Source organism: Abramis brama (genome assembly GCF_963993115.1).
Source record: "Abramis brama genome assembly, chromosome: 3".
Lineage (NCBI taxonomy): Eukaryota > Metazoa > Chordata > Actinopteri > Cypriniformes > Leuciscidae > Abramis > Abramis brama.
In genome coordinates this window covers 60,764,137-60,792,020 of record NC_139965.1, presented here as the reverse complement: position 1 = coordinate 60,792,020, position 27,884 = coordinate 60,764,137, and the positions used below count along the sequence as shown (strand labels likewise).

Genomic DNA, 27,884 nt, shown 5'->3' with positions numbered 1-27,884 from the left:
ACACACACGCAGATCCCCGAGGGAAGCGGTCATGTGACCTCCTCTCATTATGTGTGTTGGACCCTGATGGTTTCAAACGAACGCTGCTCTCGATACGACCTGTGGGCTTAATGGGCTTCTGAGAATGTGTGTGTGAACAAACACACACACGAATATCAGCACTGCAATTATGGCCGTAACACACCTGCGTCAGGCCGGTCCTGCTCTTCTGATTGGCCCCCAGGGAGGGTGTGTGTGTGTGTGTGTGAGAGAGAGAGAGAGAGAGAGAGAGAGAGAGAGTGTGTGTGTGTGTGTGTGTGAGAGAGAGTGAGTGAGTGAGTGTGTGTGTGTGTGGGGGGGGTGAAGCGTCAATTAGTGTAATTAGCCTGAGCGCTGTCCGACTCACACCTCCAGTCTCTACACTTCTGCTTTTCCCGCGGGATTATCGGGAACGAGCCGCACGCTAACATCTGCTCCCCTCTCACTTAGCCTTTTTTTAAAATTATACAAGTTTTTATTTTATTTTTATTGAGAAATAAACAAATTGATATACAAAAATAGGCATTGAACAAACAATATTACCAACTTACAATTCTCAAAAGGCAGACGTAGTTGCAAATTACAAAAAGTAACAGCAATGAAGTCGCAAATCAAATATACAATCATGAAGGCAAGGAAGAGAAAATAAATTAATGAAAAATAGATAAATAAATAATAATAATAATAAATAATATTAAAATAATATTCAGCCCAAACACTGAGACGCATGACGTCACTTCTGAGAGACTTCTCATCAGCGATTGATCAGTGACCGAAGGCAATGTAATAGAGTGATGCATTTTAGCATTTTATATCATCCAGTTCCATCGACAATGTGCAGTTCAAATGTTTGTTTGGTTAAATGCCTGAAATGTTTTGTTGCATCGATCACAAGTTCAGTATGGAGTACCTCAAGGCTCAGTACTAGGACCGCTGCTGTTCATGCTAGCCTTGGGAGACATCATTAGGAAGCATGGCATTAGTTTTCACTGTTACGCTGATACGCTGATTTCTTCGCTCCCTGACTAAACTTATCAATTCACAAAATGAACGGTATGCATAGCTGATAATTGGGTTACACTTTATTTTAAGGTGTCATTGTTACAGTGTAATTATATATTTAAGTGCTGAGTAATATTAAGCAACTACATGTACTTACTATAGGGTTAGGATTTGGTTGAGGGTTAGTTGCATGTAATTATGCATAATTTACTGTTATTACTATGATAAGTACATGTAACATATGTAACAAGGACATTGTAAAATACAGAAAATTGGATGACTAGTAATTTCCTACAACTTTATTCTGACAAAACAGAGTTCCCCTTCGAGGGAACTCGCACTGCGTCGTCGTCGTGACGACACTATGGGAACGCCCCCAGCGTAACGCATCTGAAGTATGAATGAAATCTGTCCAATCCTGATTGGTGCTGCGTCATGACGTAGTAGATGACGGCATACCCGGAAGCTACAAAAGGACGCCGGCTCAAACACACGTTAGCTTTTTGCTCTTCAGCTAAAGCGCTCTTTGTGAATTGTTTGTCCTATTTACTGTTGTTTGTCATATCAGTTCCACAAGCATGTCTAGCGAGCAGTTCAGACGATGTGTGCATCCGTGTCCGCGCTATTTATCGGGCACGGACACACATCAGCTCTGTGTACATTGTCTGGGTGTGCAGCACGCTAGGGCGGCTCTCGAGGGAGCCGCCTGTAGCGAGTGTGATAAGCTGCCGCTCAGGGTGTTGCGCTCGCGGCTGGCCGTGTTCAATGAGGGCGGCCAAGCTCGCGAGCCCCGCGGTTCTGGGCCCGCCATTGCTGAGGCAACACGGCGCCGCAGATCGTGGGGCTCGCAGATGGATCTTTCAGCGGGACTCGGGACTGATTCGTCATCTTCCCAGTCCTCGTCTGAAGATTCAGATGCTCTCCCGCCTCGTGTGGAAGCCCGCGATGCGGCTTCTTCCCGCGAGGTGGAGGCACCGATGCTTCAGTTATCTGGCTCTGAGGGGTCAGATGCTTTGAGCATCGAGGCGGGTGTTGTGGAGCCCCATCCACCGCTTCACGCACCCGCTCAGGAGGAGCTGGTGGAGGTTTTGACCCGCGCTGTGGCCAAATTAAATATTAGTTGGCCACAAGAAGAACCTGTAATCCAGCCAGCCAGTAAGCTGGATGAAAGGTTTTTCAAGCGCCGGTCTCAACCTCCACGCCGGGGCCTTCCGTTTTTCCCTGACTTGCACAATGAGTTGTGCAAGTCGTGGGAAAAACCATATTCAGCCAGGCTCTCCAACCCCCCAGTGCTTGATTTTGCAAATGTATTGGGGGCGGCTGAGCGTGGCTATGGGACGATGCCTCGGGTGGAGGAGGCTCTCGCGAGCTACCTCTCTCCCGAGGCCGCATCGTCCCTTAAGGCCCCGGTACTGCCCACTAAGCCGTGCCGCGATACATCAGCGCTGGTGGGCAGGGCTTATATGGCGGCCGGGCGGGCTGGTAGCTGTCTGCACACTATGGCGGTGCTGCAGGCCTACCAGGCCGACCTCCTTAAGGAGCTGGATGAGGGCCAGGGTCCCTCTCCAGAGGACATACTGGAGCTTAGGAAGGCCACCGATTTGTCTCTCCGCATCACCAAGGAGACGGCCCGTGCCATCGGCCGCTCCATGGCTGGTTTGGTGTGTGTGGAGAGACATTTGTGGCTGAATTTATCGGGGATGAAAGAGAAGGAGAAACATTTTCTCTTAGACTCCCCGATCTCGCCTTCTGGACTTTTCGGCGGTGCGGTTGAGACCGTCGTCGGGAGGTTCCAGGAGGTGAGGAAGCAGTCGGCGGCCTTCCAGCAATATCTCCCCCGTCGCTCCAGCTCCTCGAGGAAGGCTGCCTCTAAAGGGCAGCCTCGGCCGTCTACCAGCTCCTCGCACCGTCAGGAGCAAAAGGAGAGTGTCGCCACCCGCGCCCCTCCCGAGGGAGCCTGGCAAAGGAGGCGGCGCTCTCGAGGTAAGCCTTCGGAGCCTAAGGTCGATCTGAGGACCGTCCTTCAGGCGAAGAAGGCTTCCTCTAAGCGGTCCTAATTGCGGCCGGACCGCTGAGAGCTGTCCCCCCCGGGATGGAGCGATCGAGGTCGCCTCCCTCCCGGAGCTCTCGGGAAATCAGTGCTGTGTTCCCGCCGTCCAGTACGCTTCGGGCCACACTGATTTCCCGCGCACGCACGCCGCTCCAGCCGCCTCAAATAAGACCTGCGGCTGGGCAGCGAACGCGTACGCACACCGAAAATCATTCTCGACTGCTCCCTGCCGGTCAGCCGCTTCAGGGGGTCGGGAACGAGGCTCGGTTGACACCCGAGGCCAGCCTCGAGAGGCTGGTTCCCTTAGTAGATTATCTCGGCGCATGGTCATGCCTTCCGAATATATCTGCGTGGGCCCTGCGTACTGTAGAGCTGGGTTACAGACTGCAGTTCAGCTCCCCCCCCCCGAAGTTCAACGGGGTGGTCTGGACTGTGGTCGGCCCAGAGCAGGTTCGGGTTATGGAACAAGAAGTTCAATCCCTGTTGGTAAAAGAGGCCATAGAACGTGTTCCTCTGCCACACAGGGAATCCGGGTTCTACAGCCGGTACTTCATAGTTCCCAAGAAGGATGGGGGGTTGCGTCCAATAATAGATCTCAGGCACTTGAATCGTTCTCTGAGGAGATTCAGGTTCAAGATGCTTACAATTCCAGCCATCGTGATGTCAGATCCAGTTCGAGGACTGGTTCGTCACGATAGATCTGAAGGACGCATACTTCCATATCTCCATCCTTCCATGTCACAGGAAGTTCCTGAGGTTCGCTTTCGGGGGCGAAGCGTACCAATATCGGGTTCTTCCCTTTGGCCTAGCTCTTTCCCCTCGCACCTTCACCAAGTGCATGGATGCAGCGCTGGCTCCGCTGAGACTCCAGGGCATTCGTGTACTCAATTACATCGACGACTGGCTAATATTAGCCAAGTCGTACGATATGGCAGTTCGACATCGAGATGTCGTTCTCACTCATATCAGGTGCTTGGGGCTGAGACTCAACACGAAGAAAAGCGTGTTGACGCCCTCCCAGAGGACTACCTTCCTGGGAGTGGTATGGGACTCCACGACGATGCGGGCACAAATGTCTCCTGCTCGGGTGGGTTCCATACAGGTGGTGGTCTCCAGAGTGAAGCTAGGCCACAACCTCACTGTGAAGCAGTTTCAAATACTGCTGGGGCACATGGCAGCAGCGTCCAGCGTCATACCTTCTGGCCTGCTGCACATGAGACCCCTACAGTGGTGGTTGAGAGCCAAGGGGTTTTCCCCGAGGGGGAATCCGTTCCGTATGATCAGAGTAACGCGCAGATGCCTTCGTTCTCTCGTCATATGGAGGAAACCTTGGTTCCTGTCCCAGGGACCAGTGCTGGGAGCGTCATGTTGCCGGAAAACCGTTTCAACAGATGCCTCCCTCACTGGTTGGGGCGCGGTCATGGACGGCCGCTTTGCGAGAGGTCTGTGGGAGACCCGGCACTCTTCCTGGCACATCAATTGCCTGGAAATGCTGGCGGTCTACAAAGCTCTGAGGAGCTTTTTCCCAGACCTCTGCGGCCACCATGTCCTGATACGCTCGGACAACACTTCCGTTGTCGCGTATTTGAATCACCAGGGGGGTCTGAGGTCGCGCCCTCTATGCAGACTGGCACACCAGATCCTCCTGTGGTCCCAGGGGAAACTGTCGTCTCTCAGAGCGATGTATGTCCCCGGGGACCAAAATCAGGGAGCAGACGTCCTGTCGAGGCAGGGGCTGAGGCCCGGGGAGTGGCGGCTCCACCCAGAGGTGGTGGAAGCCATGTGCGTGAGATTCGGCCCAGTGGAAGTGGATCTGTTCGCGTCTCAAGAGACGTCCCACTGCCCACTGTGGTTTTCTCTCAGGCATCCAGCTCCGCTGGGGTTGGATGCCATGATGCAGACGTGGCCAAGGCTGCGTCTGTACGCATTTCCCCCGATCGCTCTGCTCCCGGGAGTCTTGGAGCGGGTTCGCCGAGAGGGGATCAGTCTACTGTTAGTAGCACCCCGCTGGCCGACCCGAGTTTGGTTCTCGGACATTATAGCTCTGCTAGACGGCCTCCCGTGGCAGGTCCCTCTGAGGAGGGATCTGCTGTCTCAGGCAGGGGGCACAATATTTCACCCCCGGCCAGAGCTGTGGAACCTTTGGGTCTGGCCCCTGAGGGGGCTCGGTACCTAGAGGCTGGCCTGTCGGCAGACGTTGTCGAGACCTTACTCAGCTCCAGGGCTCCCTCTACCAGGAGACTGTACAGCCTGAAGTGGAATGTGTTTTCCACTTGGTGTAGAGAGCGTGAGGTGGACCCAGTTAACTGCCCAGTGGCTTCAGTGCTGGAGTTCCTCCAAGATCGTTTCTCCACCGGTCTAACCCCGTCCACACTAAAGGTGTATGTGGCTGCCATTGCGGCTTTCCACTCGCCTGTAGGTGATGGGCCTTTGGGGAAGCACCATCTGGTTGTACGTTTCCTCCGTGGGGCTCGGAGGATGAGGCCTGCGGCTCGCTCCAGAGTCCCAACTTGGGACCTGGCGGTGGTACTTGAAGGGTTGGCTGAGGCCCCCTTCGAGCCACTGGAGTCGGCTGAGGCAAAGAACCTGACCCTTAAGGTGGCCTTTCTCCTTGCTATCACCTCTCTGAGGAGAGTGGGGGATCTCCAGGCCTTGGCTATAATGCCAACTTGCCTGGAGTTTGCCCCTGGCGGAGTTAAGGCCATCTTACACCCTAGACCGGGCTATGTGCCCAAGGTGCCATCTAATGTGGCACGGTCAGTGGTTCTTCAGGCTTTCCATCCTCCACCTCACGTGACGGCGGAAGAGGGGAGACTTCACCTGCTCTGCCCAGTCAGAGCCCTGAGAGTGTACCTTGAGAGGTCCTCTCAGTGGAGGAAGTCAGACCAGTTGTTGGTGTGCTTTGGTTCACCCAAGAAAGGGCTGCCTGCATCCAAGCAGACAATCAGTAATTGGATTGTTCAGGCTATAGCCACGGCTTATCAGGTGCGCAATCTGCCTTCACCTATAGCTGTGAGGGCTCATTCTACCAGGAGCATGGCCTCCTCGGTAGCCCTCCTTTCTGGAGCCTCGCTTCAAGATATTTGCGAAGCGGCTGGGTGGGCCACTCCGCACACCTTCATAAGATTTTATAGTCTGCAACTCCCTGTGACGCCTGGCGCCAGAGTGCTCGCGTCCTAAGTGTGCCTGGTCTTCCAGCTTCACACTAGGGTGGCGTGCTTACGGTGTGGCATAGTGGGCATTGCGTTCCCATAGTGTCGTCACGACGACGACGCAGTGCGAGTTCCCTCGAAGGGGAACGTCTCGGGTTACGACTGTAACCCTTGTTCCCCGAGAAGGGAACGAGACACTGCGTCTCGCCGCCACACCTATCACGTTAAGAGCGCTTGCTTCATCGCAAAGTAGCTAACGTGTGTTTGAGCCGGCGTCCTTTTGTAGCTTCCGGGTATGCCGTCATCTACTACGTCATGACGCAGCACCAATCAGGATTGGACAGATTTCATTCATACTTCAGATGCGTTACGCTGGGGGCGTTCCCATAGTGTCGTCACGACGACGACGCAGTGTCTCGTTCCCTTCTCGGGGAACAAGGGTTACAGTCGTAACCCGAGACGTTTCTAATTATTGGACCAAAAACCTCTGCACTTAATAACCTAGAACACTGTCTAACACCAGGAACTAACTAACTAGGAACCCGGGTGTGCTCTTCGACACCAATCTTTCATCTGAAAGACACGTTTCTAGCATCTGTAAAACTGCATTCAAACAGTTACAGGGTTTTTCCAGGCTCAAAACGAGGCGGAGGTGGTAAAATTACTGATAATGGCTGAAGAGAACACTTTTTACAAGCATTTATTTTAGGTATTCTAACAATAAGGTAAAGTGGTAGTTGCGTAGCCTGTCAATGGAGGGACTGAAAGCTCTCGGATTTCATCAAGAATATCTTAATTTGTGTTCTGGAGATGAACGAAGGTCTTACAGGTTTGGAACGACATGAGGGCGAGTAATTAATGACAGAATTTTCATGTTTGGGTGAAATAACCCTTTAAATAACATTAAAATTTCAATGATGACATTTAAATATTGTTTTTACAAATCACACCCTGTTAGTCATCATGACAAAACTTCAGAGTCTGAGTGATTTTGTGACAGAAGCTTTTAATGGAAGTCTCGCGCTTGTCAAAAATACACTAAAACAATTCCTGTCTCCTCCTCCATCATTTGGTTTTCTATTCACGAAGATGAACCGAGGGACCGTACATCTTCACTGTAAGTCCTGTGTTTATGCCCCTGGGTCCCTAATCAATAATTAACCAAAAACATGTTTATTTATGCCCAGAGTCCAGACAAACAATAGAAAATCCACAGTCAGCACGGCTCATTAGCATTTTTCTGAACCCCGGTTTCCTTTCTCCAACTTGAGATGCGTGATTAATAATAACAATGCATGCAAATACAGTCTTTTGATTTATAATGCATGACACCCAGAGGGGCAGGAGTATTGCTCAGGTGTGTCACCAGACTGATTAGCCATTCACACACACACACACACACACACATACTCGCACGCACAAAACAGCGTTCTCCAACACAATGAAACAACAGTGAATCTGTATTCACATGGTAAAAACACCAAGTATAACTGAATGAATGAATAAAATAAGTCACACACACATACACACACACACACACACACACACAGACAAGGGAATTGAGCTGAAGAGGCAATCAAATACCTCTGCTTTTCCTCTCTGCTTTTCTCCCGGTGGAAATTGAGCAGTTCTACGAGCTGTATTGATTGAGGGCTGAAGTGCTTGTCGTGAGCAGACGAGGCCCGAGGCATGATGGGACTTAAGTGCTCTCGGTTCGGGATAAAGCAGGCCGTGAGATGGAGGTCAGCATGGCAGGGGTTGCGAGGACCAAACGGTTTCCCTGGCCCGTTAGCATTATCATTAAAGGCAGGACAGCAGTGCTACTAATAGCTGGACCCAGTAGGAATCACCATTTTATGCATTGATTGTGCAGGAAAGAGTGCAACATTGATTTAAAGTCCCCCTGTACTCAATCATTTTAACCCTTAAAACTCATCAAAATGACAATTTTCCTTGAAAAATAATTCTTCATGACTTAAAATATCTTGAATGTAACTCGACACCCTTGCCTCATTTAGTATGCGTGGTTCTATGAATATGCAAATGAGCCCCGCCTCCACTCACTCACTCAGCTCAGAGATCCACTGGTTGACGATCACACGTTGATCCTAGATGGATATAGTGATTTTCAGAGCTTTGTTGATTTTTATTTAGTTTGAATATATAAGCGATGCAAACAATTTAAGCAGCTAAAAATATCATTGAAGTTGGGGGTAGGACAAGAAAAGTTATATTAACTTCTTCCTACCCCTTTGAACATGACTGTTATTTGGATCATCTGCTGATGATCTTTTTTTGTTGATTGTTTGTTCTTATTTAGTTTTGTTGTTGTATTTTTTTAACATGTTCAATAAAAAATGTATTAAAAATAAAATAAAAATGCCCCGATATTCTGCAAGGGAAATCAAAACAACGAACTGGTGTGACATCATTTCTCCTTAAAACTGCAGTGAACCAAAGACAGTCTCAAAAACACGCTTTGAAATCGCTGGTGTTTCTGACGTCACAAACTACCTTGTAACCAATCAGATCAACGTGTGATCGTCAACCAGTGGATCTCTGAGCTGAGCGAGTGAGTGGAGGCGGGGCTCATTTGCATATTCATAGAACCGCGCATACTAAATGAGGCAAGGGTGTCGAGTTACATTCAAGGGATTTTAAGGAAAAACTTTTAAATATATAATTTTGGTGATCAAAGATGAGTTTTAAGGGATACAATTATTAACTACAGGGGGACTTTAAAATGTTTATTAAAATGAAAGCACCATCCATGTCTTTTTTGAAATGGAAAGTGTACATATGTGAAGACCTCCGAAAAGCCACCTCTGTCAAAAATAAGATGATAATATTGAGTGAATGCTCTCCGCACATAGTACACGTTCATCAAATACGTTCACCTCAAACTCACTAAATCCATTCAGAAATGTCGGTACTGGGGTAGAAACCTATACATAGGAGCCTGATAAAAATGTTAATATTAAACAGGCTTTTGCATCTGAAGTCTTCATGTGTACCCAGAGATGCACACATTTCATTTATAATGTATGTAATTTGTGTTTAGTCCACTGCAGGGTTTGAAATGAACTTTTTCACTCACCGGCAAATTTGGCTACAAAATGTTTAAGTTACCGGCCATTCAGAACTTCTGCCAAGAAGAAGTAGAAGAACTGACTTGTTCAAGTACGCCAGATCTGAGCAGATTCTGCACAACACGCTGTGTTTGATATATCATGATGACTCACGAGTATTTGTGCTGAACCTGCGCAGATTGGCTTTACACGAACTTCCCCAGAAAAATGAGTAAATATAATAAGTAACGCCAAACGCTCGTGATTTAAACCCGCATTTGGTGAGTGTTAATTTCAAACCCTGGTCCACTGACAGCGAGTGTGTGCAGTGTGATGTGTGTGTGTGCAGTGTGATGTGTGTGTGTGTGCAGTGTGATGTGTGTGTGTGTGCAGTGTGATGTGTGTGTGTGCAGTGTGATGTGTGATGTGTGTGTGCAGTGTGATGTGTGTGTGCAGTGTGATGTGTGTGTGTGCAGTGTGATGCGTGTGTGTGTGCAGTGTGATGTGTTTGATGTGTGTGTGTGCAGTGTGATGTGTGTGTGTGCAGTGTGATGTGTGTGTGCAGTGTGATGTGTGTGTGTGTGGTGTGTGTGTGCAGTGTGGTGTGTGTGTGCAGTGTGGTGTGTGTGCGCAGTGTGGTGTGTGTGTGTGCAGTGTGGTGTGTGTGTGCAGTGTGGTGTGTGTGCAGTGTGGTGTGTGTGTGTGCAGTGTGGTGTGTGTGTCTGTGCAGTGTGGTGTGTGTGTGCAGTGTGGTGTGTGTGTGCAGTGTGGTGTGTGTGTGTGCAGTGTGGTGTGTGTGTCTGTGCAGTGTGGTGTGTGTGCAGTGTGTGTGTGCAGTGTTACTCTCTTCCAGAAAGAGGAGGGATATTTAAAGGAAATGGAATAAAGAAATAGAAAGAGAATGGAAGAGAAATAAAGGGAGGGAAATAAAGAGAGGGATGAGTCACGATCTGCAACTAATATACTTTTTAATGATGATGAAAATGAAGACAATAATTAAACTTTTCATTAGAAATATTGCGTTTATAAAAATGTGACTCCAATATACAGTCATGGACAGAATTATTGGCACCCTTGGTAAATATAGTCTGTGAAAATAAATCAGCATTGTTTATCCATTTGATCTTTCATTCAATTTCTTTTTACAAAAACAGCCTTTCTTGAAGTAAAATAATTGAAAGTGAGGGGGAAATCACATTATGAAATATATGTTTTTCTGTAATATACATTGGCCAAAGTTATTGGCACCCTTGAAAATCTGATGAGTGAAATAAATAAAATATATTCCCATTCATATTTACATTTTTTAGCACACCAGGGTGACTAGAAATAATCCTGTTTCACAGGAGTATACATATTTTTGTTAATTTTTTTTTTATATATTTGATACTATTTTTGTGTCAAGTTATTATTAACATAAAAAACAGGTAAAATGTAAAAAATAAAAAAAAAATTAAGCCATTTCAATCAGTTTAAAGTAAACTAAAATATGAAACACTGACTAATAAGTCATCATGAACGGTAAGATGCGCTAGTCTTTTATTCTCTATTGTGTCGTATATCCGAGTGAACGCTTCTGGAACAAGAACACATGTGGGCGGAGCTTGATTTAGTCTGTGAGTGATTGATTGGATGGTTGTGGTTTGCTATTGGCTGATCTCCTGTGATTGACAGGTTGCCCCGCCCTCATCATCAGAGAAGAGAAGAGATGTTATTCTGATTCAAGATTATTAAAACAATAATGATGTGCACCGATAAATCATTCATAATAAACTCTGCAATATTTCATAAAAATAAGAATCGTCATTTTGATTTCATTTTGACATTTTTGTCAAGATATAACAGACTCCATTATACTCCATTGTAAAGTCAACCCCGTTAACGCGGATAACGAATAGAGCGACTAGTGTTAGCGGTTTCTGCAGGGATGGACTCCTCACCTGATGGGGAATCTCTCCCCGGGGTCGCGTCCCAGGTGGAAGATCAGCGGGAGCATGGTGTGTTCCTCCTGTGTGTGTGTCGTGACGCCGGGAACCTCCTGACCAGGGCAGAAGTTTATTCCCTGTTTGGGAAAACAAGGTGAGAACATTAATCTTCCTCCTCAAACAATCCCACAACTCACGAGAGAAGAATAAACAGCGGAAACTGACCTAGAATAAAGCAAAGTCAATTCAGAGACGAGCAAGAGTGAGACGCATTATTACCAGCCAGAGAGGCAATCTTTACCCGACAGACACCACTGATAATATGTCAGTGTTTGGCTGATGAGTGTGTGTGTGTGTGTGTGTTTGAGTGTGTGAGCGAGCGAGCGAGCAAGTGAGTGAGTGTGTGTGAGTGAGTGAGTGAATGTGTGTGCGAGAGTGTGTGTGAGTGTGTGTGAGAGTGTGTGTGCGAGAAAGTGTGTGTAAGAGAAAGTGTATGTGTGTGTGTGTGTGTGTTTGTGTGTTTGTGTGTGTGTTTTCTGCTCATTGCTAAAGGCTATAGTGAATCGTATCTGCCAGAAAGACCGCACGGCTTTATTTGCGCGTTTTTCCCAGTGAAAACTGAGAAGTGAGACGAGCGCCTTCAAAATGAACAGTCTAAATATGTGTGTGTGTTCTCCACAAGAGCAGATGTTAGAGGGGTCACTTACAGGGGGATTGTGACTACATAAAAGACTGTGTTGAGTCACCCAGGGACTGGATACACACACACACACACACACACACACACACTCTTCATGGCAGCGCAGGGTCCCCTATGATCTGGCCTGCGACTTGCTCTCTGTCTTTTGAAGCAGTGTGTGTGTGTGTGTGTGTGTGTGTGATCTTACAGGCATGAAACAGTCCAAATCCCACAAGGTTTGGAGAGAGTGCTTCAGTCTGAGCTCGAGGAGCAAACGCAACAGCGCTTCGCTATTAATAATGCAGAAAACGAGAGCAGGTTAGCATGGGGAGAGAAACCGCGAGTGGATCACCCGTGAAAAACGTGCAAGAAGAGCAAATAACTTGGATTTGTTGATGCACAAAAAAGCTTTATGTAAAAATATCCTGGATTAAAGTCAGCATGAAATGGCATTCACAACTAATTTAACTTCCTTAATGTGAACTTCAGGAAACTGGGAAACTGAAATCTTAATTATAGAATGGTGGAAATTCTTTTTTCTTAATTTTTCAATAGAAATAACAGCCTCTGTATGTTGATGTGTAATCGGAAAAGGGAGAAGAATGAGTTTAGTAAAAGCTAGATTTGAGTTTGGATTGGTCGCATCAAACGTTAGCGTCACCTGCTTTACTCTCCACCGCTCCTGTTCGCAGACATGAGACTCTTATCATTCTGTCTGGACCAATCAGGCAATGGTGGGCGGAGTCAATGTACACAGCCTCTGCCAACAAGCCGGGCTATTTACATTTGGTGACATGACATGACATGACACGTCACATGACACATGACACAACATATAACATGACATGACATGACATATAACATCACGACATGACACATGACACAACATATAACATGACATATACTATAACATGACATGACATGACAACATATAACATGACATGACATAACATGACATAACATGACATGACAAATAACATCACAACATATAACATCATATGACATGACACATGACATGACATATAACATCACATGACATGACAAATACCATGGTATGACATGACATGACATATAACATAACATAACATAACATAACATAACATAACATGACATGACATGACATGACAAATAACATCACAACATATAACATCACATGACATGACATATAACATAACATAACATGACATGACATGACATATAACATCACATGACACAACATGACATGACATCTCTATGTTGATGTGCAATTGGAACACATGACATGACATATAACATGACATAATATTTTGACATTACATTAATGTATGGAGAGCTGGCATGTTAAAGATGCAAATTTGTAAGAACTTAAATCAGTGTAATAACTGACTGGATCCCGACTAGAAATGTGTAGTTAAAAATGCATGTTCAGAAATGCAATAAATAGAAAACAAATAGTATAGATTATTGATTAGCGTGTTGTTAGGCCCAAGTTTGGGTTCTGAGAGTTGATTTGGTTGAAAATGCAAGAAACGTTGCCTTAAGTGTATTCAAGAGGTTTTTCTCAAGGTTTTCTTTTCTTTTTTTTCTTCCACTTAATGGAGTCTGGGCTCCTTGCCACGGTCTCCTTTGGCTTGCTCAGCTGGGGTCTAAAAGACCATTAATATTCAGTAATATTATCGATTTAACTGCACTGACTCTATCGGATGAGAACAAAATCTGAACCGAACTGAGATGTATAATCCAAACTGTTATTGAACTAAATATAATCAACATTGAACTGACTTGAGCTGAATATAATAACAGATCTGTTTATAGCCAAATTGAACTCGTTTCATAACTTTTACAGTTATTGAACTAAATTGAAGCAATATTGATCTGAATAATGACACTATTATCTTCTCGCAGAGCTGCTTTAGAGCTGAAATACATTTTTTTTGTATAATTTATTAATTTTAGAACATTAACATTATCAATGTGAAGCTGCTTTGAAGCAATCTGTATTTTAAGTAGAGGAATTTAAGAAACTTAAAAAGTGGAACTAAAGTGGCTAACGGGTATTTAAAGTGGGAATAAAGTGTTTACCGGGTAGGGTTATGGCTTTAAGAACTGGGACAAGTAATATCCCAATAAGGCAGCATCCATTTATGATTTTAACAATAAACACTGAATATGTTGTTATTATTGTTTTATACAGGGTTCGTACAGATACTTGTGATGGATTTTAATTAATCAACTATAATTAATCAACTAACATTTGTTTTTCTTGCAGGAACAACATTCATATGCTTTTAATGTGTCAAAACTCTTTGGGGAAACACTTGTGACTTTGACTGTATGTGTTTAAATACAGAAAGGGGAAATGAAACTAGACAATCTGTTAGAACCTTGTGATAAGTAATCACAAGATCAGAGTTTGCTTGTGCCAGTGACAGAGGGAAAAGGTTGGGGCTTTTGAACCAATTGAACCAATCATATTGAAGGTGACATGTTAGTCTTATTTGTTTTCTCGATTCTATAAAAACTGTTGTATCCGTGTTTTCTGGTGGGATTCTCAATGGAATTTGTCTGAGATCCTCCGGCCTTGCTTCTTGGGAGAGATTCCCTGAGAACTGCTCGGGAAGATCTCCTGGCCGTGATTAAAGCATTTAAAGGACATTTTCAGAAGTCTTTTTGTCGATTATTCCTGCGCAGGAAGCTAGTTTAGGAAGTAAGTTAGTTTAGGGGAACAAGTTAAGACTAGGTGAGATATCCGAGTGGGGACGTCGATTTGCAGACGAGACCCAGATAGTTAGGTTTAGGGAAAAATCCACTACATACTGTAAAATGAAATTCCAGCTTTTCAAGCACTACTTTGTTTTTTTTTCAAGGACTACAATTAGAGACCCCACTTATCAAACAATATCTTTCTTTATTATCTTTTAAAAAAAAAGTAAATAGAGAAATAATAATAAACTAATAAAACAAAATGGTACAAATAAAGTGCGGCAGATGCAATGACTGGTAACTTTAACCATTGAAAGGATACGATGACAAAGATATCGCTTTCCTTATTCAAACTGATTATGAATATATGATTGACCTGAAGAATGAAAGCTGTATCATATACTTGGATATTTATGAGCAATATCACACTCATAGCCATGAGAAATGACTCTATATCAGACGGACTGCAGCGTTAATTGTGTGTGAAAAGATTGTTTTATCAATAAATTTCCCATATATTGTCTTTCAATAATTCAAGCACTTTTCAAGTACTTTTCAAGGGTTTTCCAAGACTTAAATTTCAAAAAGGCAAATCCAAGTACTTTAAGCACCCTGTACGAACCGTTTATAATGAACTCCAATACACTGAGGTGCAAATATTATCTGCCACTATTTGCACTAAGTATAAATAGCATCTAACAACTATTTACACTGGAGAGAGTAATCAAAAACCTGTCATAAGACAATCCCTTCCCGCCAAAAACCCACAGCTCCTCCCCAAACCCAGCTGTCAATCAAAGCTCAGATTTATAATCATTACGTACAGTGAAACCGGTGAAATGTGTAATTTAAGAGAAGAATTCTCAGGTGTTTTCTGTGAGGTAATGCACACTAAAATACTTCATATTATCGCTCAACGGTGCGGCGCGAGGATCATCGGATGCAAAGCACTTACGCTGTGAAATTTCTCATTTCACACCTCGCTGATCCACACAGGTTTCAAGAGGAACTCACCCGAGTGACCGATACTATTAAGCCATCATTTCAACCGGGTTTAACTGGAAACAAACCAGAGGGTGAAAGAGAAGTGCAGTGTGGATCACTGCCTAAATACGGTCAAACCAAAACTTATTCAACATTTCTCACATTAGCACAGTTTATTCACTATAGTTTAGAAAATGGTAATAAAATATAACAAGAATCAGTTGATATTTAACAGGTTTTGTCCATCCTTCTGTTAGACTGTCTCACACATGAATTATGTTGAATATCTGTCAGCTGTTAAATTTAACTACACAATTAGATAATACCAGTTTAGCTCAACCAATCACCAAGCAATGCTTCATTTTGTTCAGTCTGTGTGTAAAAAGAGCATTAGCAATTAAAGAAAACACACTTCAGCAAAACATGATCAGCTCAAAGTGTCTGAGGAATTTTTGGTCCCAAATGTTTTTCAATTTTACTAGTCACTGTATGAAGAATATTTGGGTATAATATGTCACAGTTTACTTTATTTTGCTCTCCTCACTTAAATAAATGAACTACAGTGTCCTGCACACACTAGTAAAAAAACAAAAACAAATTATATCTGGTGTCTGAATTATTTTTGGTTTGACTGTATGTGCAAAAAACCGAACGATATTCCCTCACGTCACCCACAATCATTCAAATCAATTTAAACGCGCTGAGCTTAGAAATGATGGGCAAATGGAGATGCCAAATGGCAGTAGAGGTGAAAATGCGTCGTAATTTGTGTGCAACTCTAAAGCATCAGGTGAAACCTCCCGAAAACACATTAACCATCAGGACTGGACTCCAGCGTGAGACGCGAGCTCAAACAATCGATCGACGGCTCACAAGCAATCAGACACCATTATTTGTGAAGTTACACTCCAGTTCACATGAGCTGATAAAGGGCTGCTATTGATTCAGTGGCCATCCAGGAGAGAGCAATTTAAGCAACCGATGGGGCATAAAACAAACCCTCGCGTTCAGAGACGAAGCCGAAGGCCCAGGCGGACAGGGGTTACATGTACAGTCAAACCAACATTCAACATTTCTCACATTATCACAGTTTATTCGCTATAGTTTAGAAAATGGTAATAAAATATAACAAGAATCAGTTGATATTTCACTGGTTTTGTCCATCCTTCTGTTAGACTGTCTCACACATGAATTATGTTGAATATCTGTCAGCTGTTAAATTTAACTACACTATTAGATAATACCAGTTTAGCTCAACCAATCACCAAGCAATGCTTCATTTTGTTCAGTCTGTGTGTAAAAAGGTTGCGTTAGCAATTAAAGAAAAAACAGCAAAACATGGTCAGGCCAAAAGTCTGAATAATTTTTTATCCAAAATTTTTATACATTTTACTTGTAGTCACTGTATGAAGAATTTTTGGGTATAATATGTCACAGTTTACTTTACTTTGCTCTCCTCACTTACATAAATTAATTATCGTGTCCTGCACCCACAAGTAAAAAATATATCAAAAATTACATCTTTGTTTGACTGTATGTGTGTTTTGTGACTTTAATGGGAAATGAAGCGTGTGTAGTGTGTATGAGAGACCTCGAACGCTGCTGGAATAGCACTAATAGATGAAGCGTGTTTGCAGAAGTGCTGCTGCTCCATTAGCTCCATTAATATTCATTACTGCCTGATCTTCAAGTCTATTTGATAAGGCATTGTTTTTGAGATAACATTAACACGCTAATGTGCATTTTGAAATGCAATTACTGCATCAAGAGGCAAGAAATCGGGGGAATGTAAGACAATAACTAGCCAAGATTATAACATTTTCTGAAGAAAATGTGATTTGTTGTACAAATTTCACCAGTATGATGCTAAGGTGTTCTGTGTATTCTGGATAAGTTGCTTATTATTGGCACAAGTGTATGGGATATTTTTGCCCGTTTTACTGTTCATCAAGCAAAAGGAAAAGCCAAACAATATGAGGCATCATTCATGCCTATAGCACAAATGATGAAGGATTCTGAAAATCCCCTATAGATATGCATGATATTGTCTGACTGTACCACATGTTACTGTTATCAGCCGATGTTGCTTTTTTTTAACACATGCTGTGTTCACGGCATGTCGTAATTACCGTAATTACGAAATGACAACACGCGATATTCTACTCAAGCCTGTTCACATCCTCGGACTCGGAATTAAGTGTTTCTATTGCAACACTATCAACGCCAATATGAATCAATGTGGTACAAGTTGGAGATGTTGCAGAAGTGCTGCCGCTCCATTAGCTCCATTAATTTTCATTACTGCCTGATTTCCGCGATACAAGTAATTCTCAAACAAAATCATTTTCACGATATAAGTAATTCTCAACCAAAATAATTTCCGAGATACAAGTAAATTCTCAAACAAAATCATTCCGCGATACAATTCTCGACCAAAATCATTTCCGCGATACAATTCTCGACCAAAATCATTTCCACGATACAATTCTCGACCAAAATCATTTCCACGATACAATTCTCGACTAAAATCATTTCCACGATACAATTCTCGACCAAAATCATTTCCACGATACAAGTCATTCTAAACCAAAATCATTTCCGCGATACAATTCTCGACCAAAATCATTTCCCAGATACAAGTAATTCTCACCCAAAATCATTTCTGCAATACAATTCTCAACCAAAATCATTTCCGCTATACAAGTAATTCTCAACCAAAATCAATTCTACAATAAAAGTAAATCTCAACCAAAATCATTTCCCCGATACAAGTAATTCTCAAACAAAATCATTTTCACGATATAAGTAATTCTCAACCAAAATCATTTCCGCAATACAATTCTCAACCAAAATCATTTCCGCAATACAATTCTCAACCAAAATAATTTCCGAGATACAAGTAAATTCTCAACCAAAATCATTCCGCGATACAATTCTCGACCAAAATAATTTCCACAATACAAGTAATTCTCGACCAAAATCATTTCCACAATACAAGTAATTCTCGACCAAAATAATTTCCACAATACAAGTAATTCTCGACCAAAATTATTTACTGCAATACAATTCTCAGCCAAAATCATTTCCGCAATACAAGTAATTCTCGACCAAAATAATTTCCACAATACAAGTAATTCTCAACCAAAATAATTTCCACAATACAAGTAATTCTCACCCAAAATCATTTCCCAGATACAAGTAATTCTCAACCAAAATCATTTCCGCAATACAATTCTCAACCAAAATCATTTCCGCAATACAAGTAATTCTCAACCAAAATAATTTCCACAATACAATTCTCACCCAAAATCATTTCCCAGATACAAGTAATTCTCAACCAAAATCATTTCCGCAATACAATTCTCAATCAAAATCATTTCCGCAATACAAGTAATTCTCAACCAAAATCGTTTCCGCAATACAATTTTCAACCAAAATCATTTCCGCTATACAAGTAATTCTCAACCAAAATCAATTCTACAATAAAAGTAAATCTCAACCAAAATCAATTCTACAATAAAAGTAAATCTCAACCAAAATCATTTCCCTGATACAAGTAATTCTCAACCAAAATAATTTCCGCGATACAATTCTCAACCAAAATCCTTTCCACGATACAAGTAATTCTCAACCAAAATCATTTCCCCGATACAAGTAATTCTCAACCAAAATAATTTTCTGCAATACAATTCTCAACCAAAATAATTTCCGCAATACAAGTAATTCTCGACCAAAATCATTTCCCCGATACAAGTAATTCTCAACCAAAATCATTTCCGCAATACAAGTAATTCTCGACCAAAATCATTTCCACGATACAAGTCATTCTAAACCAAAATCATTTCCGCGATACAATTCTCAACCAAAATAATTTTTTTACGATATAATTCTCAAACAAAATACATTTCATGATATGAGTAATTCTGAACCAAAACCATTTCCACAATACAAGTAATTCTTAACCAAAATCTTTTCCATGATACAATTTTTAACCACAGTAAGAATGGTAATTCTGCCTGACATCAGAGTCGTTACTTATTGAAATGAAAGACACCCTATACTTCTCAACACTGTCATTTAAATATCTGCTAATTCATTTTGAAAATGTTAAACTCACGTCAGACTCTTTGACAACCGGTTATTTTGCACTTAATGCTTATTAAGAACTGTATACTCTCACTTAGAACGAAACTGACCATTATTTAAATCTCTTAATGACTTGTGTACACTCAGGCATACGCCCGATCAGACTTCAGATCATCACAGAAAAAGAAACTGAGACAGAAGAATATGCAATCGCTGACCTTGTTGAATTCCTCCCATGAGTTGCTCCAAGTCCAATAGTGCGCCTTGTATTGCCCGATCCGCACTGCCATCATCTGGTTTCCACGATAATAGAAGATGGGTCTGTTGGGAATAAAATCACCTTTGAAAGTGCTTAGAGACTACATCAACTTTGTTGAGTAAGAGCATCTCCCAAAAGGGGGTTTTCACAGCAATGCCTTATAGAAGAACCATTTTTGGTTCACTTTCTTTTTTTTTGGCTTGCTTAGTTGGGGACATTTAATTTAATATTCAACAATATTACTGATCTGCCTGCATTGACACCAAATATGTACTAAATTAATCACTTTTTATAACAAAAATGAACCATCACTGAATTACTTAAGCTGGACTGTGACGCTATTTTCTTCTAAACAAACTTTGTTGCATTATTTTCCTGTTATCTCTGTAAAGCTGCTTTGAAACAATCTGTATTGTAAAAAGCGCTATATAAATAAAGCTGACTTAACTTTCAGTGAACAGTTCTTAAAAGGACAATTTTTTTTCTTAGACGTGAAGAACACTAAAAATCTAAAGAAACCTTTTCCACTGTAAAGAACCTTTTGTGGAATTGAAAGGTTCTATGTTTAAGGTTCTTCATGTACCAGTAAATGCCAATTAAGAACCTTTATTTTTAAGAGTCTAACAGCTTAACGTACTGAACGTTCTGAGATTTTCAATTCAGTTCAATTCACATTTATTTGCATAGCGTTTTTCACAATACACATTGTTTCAAAGCAGCTTTACAGGAAATGCATGAGTCCACATTACAATTTACAGTGATCTGTTATCAGAGGAGACTGTCTAAGTTATGCATTTCAGAAATGTACATATACAAAATCACAGTTAGCAAAAAAATTATTAATTTAAACAATGTAATAATTAAAGGCAGAAACAATGAGCTAATTTAAGTAATGAATACTTGTTTGTTAACAAACGATTATGACATTTAGAAAAAATTAATCTGCTTTGACCGACCACCTAAAATGGATGTTTATTCTGCATGTAAATCAGTCTGATCAAAATAATGGAATGTGAATGGATGTACCGCTTGCTTTGAGGTGGTTACCTGTCTAGCAGTGAGTTGTTGAAGAGTACAGGACTTAAATCGAGACCATCAATGACACGGTCATCAGGGGGAAGAACGCCAGCCACGGAAAGACTCGTACTGAAGAGATCCATTACACTGCCCAACTGATGGCTCACCTGAGGAACAAAATGCTTTAAAAGAGCCGTGCGGTGTCATGTCAGAGATCATTGAACATTATTACACGGCTCTGTGGAATACTTGATTCTGTTTGGTCAATACTTATGTGGCAAGTAGCCATGTAATAAGCGGGATAATGTACATCCAGCTGGTTATCTCAGAATAAACCCTGTCAGGTGTGTGTGTGTGTGTGTGTGTGTGTGTGTGTGTGTGTGTGATCTCAGAATAAACCCCTTCAGGCTGATGAAGACCTGATCCTGATCACCCTGTCGGGGTTTATTCTGAGATAACAACCGGCTGGATGTACATTATCTCTTACTTAATCAATGATTTTGTCTAGTTGGTAAATCTATCTTCTATCCCATATCATTTATGTCCTTTGAATTTAATGGAAAATTATGAGAGTGATAGTCACTTAAAGTCCCCCTGAGGTGAAACTCCAGCGTTTAATGTTGTTTATGTGTCTATGTGGTGTTTTTAATGTGCTTTAAGACAAACCATGTGTAAATTCATAAGTCGACTCCATTGCTGAGTATTTTCTCCTTAAAACTGCAGTGAACCAAAGACAGTCTCAAAAACACGCTTTGAAATCGCTGGTGTTTCTGACGTCACAAACTACCTTGTAACCAATCAGATCAACGTGTGATCGTCAACCAGTGGATCTCTGAGCTGAGCGAGTGAGTGGAGGCGGGGCTCATTTGCATATTCATAGAACCGCGAATACTAAATGAGGCAAGGGTGTCGAGTTACATTCAAGATATTTTAAAGCATAAAAGATTTTTTTCAATGAAAAACGTTTAAATATGTCATATTGGTGATCAAATATTATTTTTAAGGGGTACAATTATTGACTACAGGAGGATTTTAAGAATTTTGAGCAGCTCGTGAAGTTAGGGCTGTGCAATTAACCGTAATTTATTTTTGATTTCAATTTTGGCTTCAAACGATTATGAAAACACGATAAAAAACTATTATTGTGCCACATTTCATTCCTTTTCCTTAAAGTGGTGCGCTTTAAAATGTCCAAATCAGTCAAATCATGTAACGTAACTGTTGTGAAATGCTGAGAAAGAGAACTTTAATGTTAATGTTAATCAGACAAGAAAAGAAAAAGAGAAAAATCACTCACTACTCTTGACTGAATAACTTCAGTAGTTTTAATAAGAATCAAAGTATTCATACAGTACAGTGAAGACAGTACAGTGCTGCACTATGCAGTGTTTTATTTTTAATATTTGATTATTTTAATTTCCAGGTAGGCTATTAACTGAATACTAAACTGATAAACTTACATGAAAAAACTTAAAGGATTGTTTATTTCATTTCTATCTTTTTTGTCTGATGTTTTTGTCCTATTGTTTGTAATTTTCTTCGTTGTTTTTATTGTAATATTGATTGTTGACCTTTCTTCAATAATTATTTGCGGACTTATGTTTATCTTACAGAATTAGCTGTTGCATCGAAATTGGTAGCAAGACGTGTGATATTTCACTTTTATTTAAATTTTTATATCATAGCAACCTAATTCCCAGCAATATATATATATATTTTGCTTATGTGAAACAAAATAAATTACTTTAATACTTTTTGTGCATTAATCGAGCAGCCCTACCTGAAGTCAAAAATTGGTTACGAGCTGAAGGTGGACGTTAAAAAAATTATTGCTCAAAATAAAAGGCTTTTACTTGCTAAAAAGTCTATCAATCAGACAACAGAAGACATGAAGTAGATTATGTGCGACACAGTTTTGATCATGTTGATCAATCATTTAGAGGCCTACGAATTTTACATATCAAATATGGGTTAACTGGATAAGCGAGCACAATTATCTATCATATCACATAATCAATAATCATAATATCAGCTGATATATGCGCCTATCACTAGTCAAGATGCTCCAAATTGTAATAAATCAACCCATGCAGCAAATCACACAGACATGCACCAATGCAAAATCATTTTCTCTATGCTTCTCAAAGCATGGACAGTTTAGAAGAGCAGCGTTTCTTCAGTTCCCGCTCTAATCTGCGCTCGCAGGTTTATTATAAACCACACTAACATCTCTGTAAATGAAGAGAAAGGCAGAGAGAAAGGAGAGTCGGGACAGAGGCCGCAACTGCAGCTTTATCTGTCCTCCCCAGTCCTGCTGCAAAAAAAAGCTTTATTTTATTTATAAACTTTGAACTATTTTCCGATAAAATGCCATTTTTTCGCTGTCATCCTTGATCTTCCATTCTATTCTCTCCTGAACGGGCCTTTGAGGGAAACGGCACGCTCACAATCAGATAGCGCTATCAGCACTGAGCAGCTGGCACACACACACACACACACACACACACACACACACGTCGCCTACTTCAGCCTCCCAGAATTCCCTTCACCACTGCCAGTACATTCCATTATCTTCACTCTCAGGCTTCACACACACAGACGTTCGTACATACATACTTATACACACAGGAAAAGGAGAAATCAAAGGGAACAATTAATAAAGGTAACTAGCCGTTACCACCAGCTGCTCGTATCCAGCAACACACACACACACAAAACATGGGACTTGTAAAAAGGGGAAATGAAAATTCTTTATCTCCAATTCATTTCCTCTTCGTTCTCTTCTTCTCTGACGCTAGTTATCTGAGCAGACAGACCTGTCTAATGCACTCAGTGTGTGTGTGTCTGCACTCAGTGTGTGTGTCTCTGAGCTGATGAACACAACACCCCCCACATCTTTATTTTTATATTCACGTCACTCCATCGGTGAAGTGAACCGTAGTTCGAATGCAGAGTCCGACCAAGTCAAGGTCAAGTCTCAAATCACGTTTGTTAATAGCGTCTCCTTAACTGTATGCTACTAGACAACTACACGAACCACAAGATCATTTAAAGAGGACCTATTATGCTTTTTAAAATCTTTATTCAGTGTGTAATGTTGCTATTTGAGCATTAAAAAACTCCAGTTCTTCTCTATATCAGTGTCAGTGTTTCTGAACTCCTGAAACGCCTCCATTGTAGTCTTAAGTTCTTCCGGGAACGAACACGTCACAATATTCCTCATTATAATAATTCATACACAGAATAAAGGGGCGGGGCCTGGTTGAGTTAGTTAGTAGTAGACTTGTAGTCAAGACCGCCTAAACCGAGACCAAGACACTACCAAGACCAGAGGGTATCGAGACCAAGACCAGAGGGTATCGAGACCAAGACCAGAGGGTATCGAGACCAAGACCAGAGGGTATCGAGACCAAGACAGACCAAGTCGAGACCGGAGGGGAAAAAAACAGACTAGTGTTGAAGCTAAGCAATAACTTGTATGAATTCACGAACAGCAGCATACTAGGGTTCAGCCGCAGTTTACATTCAATACATATTAGATGGTATTACTTCAACTACACAGGCAGAACAATACAGAGACAGACCATGTCATGTGTGTGACTGTGAGCTCACTGTAAATGTTTTTGCAGACTGGGTGAGATCAACTATGTGTAGCAATTGCATGACGGCTGTTACTGCACTATTAGAGGACTGAGACTCCCTTAACTTTTGTGTACTGTTGAGGACTGACATGACTGGTACTGACTGGTTCATCTGACAAAACATCAAACACCTCCAACACCATCTTGCTCCTCCAACAACTGTCTAAAGAATCAGAATCAGTACTATACAGAATCAGAATACACTATACAGTACAGAATCAGTACTATAATGACTGCAAGTCAACTAGCAGTCATTAGAGTATTAGTAGACTGTTAGGTTAGGGTTCGGGATAGTAGAATAAGTTGACATGTAGTTGAAAAGTGAGAGTCATCTGAGTGTCTGTCAGGAGCATCAAAATAAAGTATTAGCAGATATTAAGTAGACAGTCTACTAATACTCTAATGACTGCTAGTTGACATGTAGTTGCAAAGTTACTTGTAGTTAGTAGGATGTCTAAAGTGGACTATCGAAATAAAGCATTACCGAATAAAAATGGGCATCAATGCTCCCCATAAGAGAAATGGACGAGAAGATACACATATCACACAGAGCCACACTCGAGCGGGCAAAATCCAGCCTGCCACCGCAAGACAAACACTAACAGTGTGAAACACCTGCTTATCCCGCTCTGGCACTGCCCAGACACCTGGCACATATCCCAGCATGCACCTCTTCCCTTCAGTTCTTTATCCGGCACGCCTGGCATATTCAGATACTGAAGCCCTCATTACAGCTCAATCCAACCTCAGCAAACACACAAACAGATTAGCCGCTTAAGACGTTCCCAATCCTCCAGTCCCTCGTGCTATCAGGACCCCGCACACCCCTCAGATATGAGCTTAGCGCTCGCTCCTCCAGAAATACCCCCACGCCACAGCCCCATGGCACAGCTAACCCTAATACAATTAAAAGTCATTTGCGGAGCGCACAGCTTCAGCGGATCAGGAAAAAAGGAGGCAGGGAAGGAGACCAGAGCTGGGAATCAAAGGGAATTTGAAGAAGAAAAAAAAATCGACAATATTTCAAAAGGAATTCGATGGTTGTCCTGAAAAAAGGTAAAGTAAAAAAAAAAAAAACTGTAAATATTACTCAGTTCCAATTTTTAAATAATAATAATAATAATTAAAGCTGCAAGCAGCATTTATCGGGGTTCAAGCAGTTAAGGCCTTTAAGCACACAAGCATCAAAAGACATTACGTTTTATTTAGCAAGCATTTAACAACTGCCATCATAGATGAAAAAGTCAATTTACAGCCAATACAGGCAGTTTACCATAGGAAATATATGGTTTTAAAGCGTTTTTACAGTTATAGCACCTTCTTGCCTGAGTCTTCTTACAGTCTTGCCTGATCTCCACCACTTTTATTAGTAGTACTCAAAGTGTGCCCATATATATGTGTCAAATTTGTTGTAAATATGTAATTTTGATAAGGAGTTTAGACAATTATATTCAGTGGTGTAACGAGCCAACACCGGGCCCTTAAGTAGGATTATCAAGGCGGGCCCCTTGATGACGCAATTGATGACATTGATGACGCAATGTCCGCGAGTAGGCTACCATGAATAGGGCAGGATATGATCATACACAGCATATAAGAGATGAGATGACTAACAAAATCAGGAGGAGCCTACGCTCACCAAAAAAAAACACAAAAAAAAAACACTGGTGACAGCGCACCATAACACATTGTTAGGCCTAGGTCCAAATACATAAAAAAGATGCTCTCTTACATTATAGCGGGATTTTCCGGGCTTTCCTATGTGCAACTGCAAAGTTGTCGATTAGATCAGGATTGTGCGCACGAGCATTCTCAATTGACCCTTCGCAGGGAGTTTGATTTACAGGTGATCTGACTAATCATAATCCGCCATTTTGTCCCACAAAGCAGTCAGGAGAGTTAGTAGATTAACTTTGGAGGATTTAAATTTGAAAAACAAAGTGTACTGACGTCTTAGCACTTTAAAACAACATTCCTTTTATGTTCATTCATGTTTATTTTAATGCTATAAATGAACTAGAAGGAAGAGATGATCGGTTCACGAGCAGCTTTAACTGAGCCTTGAGTCTACAGCGATCTGTCAGACACATTAAAGAGTCACAAAACGGTATTTATTGTTTAAATGTCTCTAAAAATGACTACATTTGAAAGGTGAGACTTTTGCCGCTTTTCCATTACCAGTACCAGCTCAACTCAACTCGACTCGACTCGACTCGGCTCGCTTTTCGCTCCGTTTTCCATTGCAGATAGTACCTCCACAATAGTACCTGGTCGTCATAGCGACGCCGCAGGAAACTGCCGTGACTTAATCTTCTACGCGAGATACATCCGCTGCCACACACAATGGACAATGGAGGAAATCGAGTGTATGCTGTTTTTGGATGTTTTTGTTTTTGCTGTTTTTTATTCAGGATACTCCGTCTGGCGCGTGCAATGATGACGCAGTGAATAGTGACAATTCTCTCTGACCAATCAGCAGTCTGCCGTGTTTTCACGTCACATTTTAGTATCGCCTCAGCTTGCCCCAGCTCACTTAGAACCTCGCCGGAGGTGGTACGAAAAAAAGTACCTGGAAGCAGGTACAGGTACAACTTTTACACAGTGGAAAACCAAACAAAGCCGAGTCAAGCCGAGCCGAGCCGAGCCGAGCCGAGCTGGCTGTAGTGGAAAAGCGCCATTTGTTTCATATCAAAAGTACTTGTCTGTCAGCGCGCAGTCTCCTCTCTGATCCGCAATGTATTTTTCACTGCGTGAGAACTTGGTGTGGTGTGAGAGTGGCGTCGCTTGACAGACATAGCAACAGTAACTAAAGTGGGCGGGTCTTTGCGAATGGTCATTGACAGTATGGACGGGGATTCGCCAGTCCCAATTCAAAACAAATTTCATGACAATCCATCATTGTTTGTTTCAAACATGTGAGAGCATCAAAATGATCCATGGGTGAAATTGATTGGATTTAATTCATTTTTTTGTCAGTTCCTATCATAATTTTAACATTTTGGCGTTATTGTTTAGCTATTTACCTATGTTTTCAAATTTCCTGTGTTTTTTTGTTGTTGTCTCGATCGGACTAACGGCTTTGAAGATAAACACAATTTTGTAAAGCTCTAAATGACACTTGCAAAAACCATAAGGCGAAACCTGGCATGTTTGGTATTGTTGGACTCTGCAAGGATTCAGGAGTCTTAGGAGGTCACTCCTGTGAAAAAACACTGGCTTGAAACTTCTAAGGCTCCTTCAAGGCATTGTGCCAATGACGTATACTGAGTTTTTTGAGATACACCAATGTTCTCATAGACTATCATGGCACCCTGGACAAAG

General features: G+C 41.9%; 1 protein-coding gene across 3 annotated transcripts in view; it reads right to left on the bottom strand.

Annotated features, from left to right (window-relative positions):
- The window catches only part of galns (galactosamine (N-acetyl)-6-sulfatase), a 62,624-nt gene that overhangs the window by 5,875 nt on the left and 28,865 nt on the right, over window positions 1–27,884 (bottom strand). For all 3 annotated transcript variants that reach the window (XR_014605397.1, XR_014605398.1, XM_084108669.1), the window contains exons 10-12: window positions 20,953–21,089; window positions 19,865–19,967; window positions 11,231–11,352 (exon numbers count right to left, since the gene is read on the bottom strand). Coding sequence is in view for 1 of the 3 variants with exons in the window: in XM_084108669.1 (XP_083964795.1) it covers window positions 11,231–11,352; window positions 19,865–19,967; window positions 20,953–21,089 (362 nt within the window). In the remaining 2 variants the exon portion in view is untranslated. The remainder of the gene's footprint in view (window positions 1–11,230; window positions 11,353–19,864; window positions 19,968–20,952; window positions 21,090–27,884) is intronic.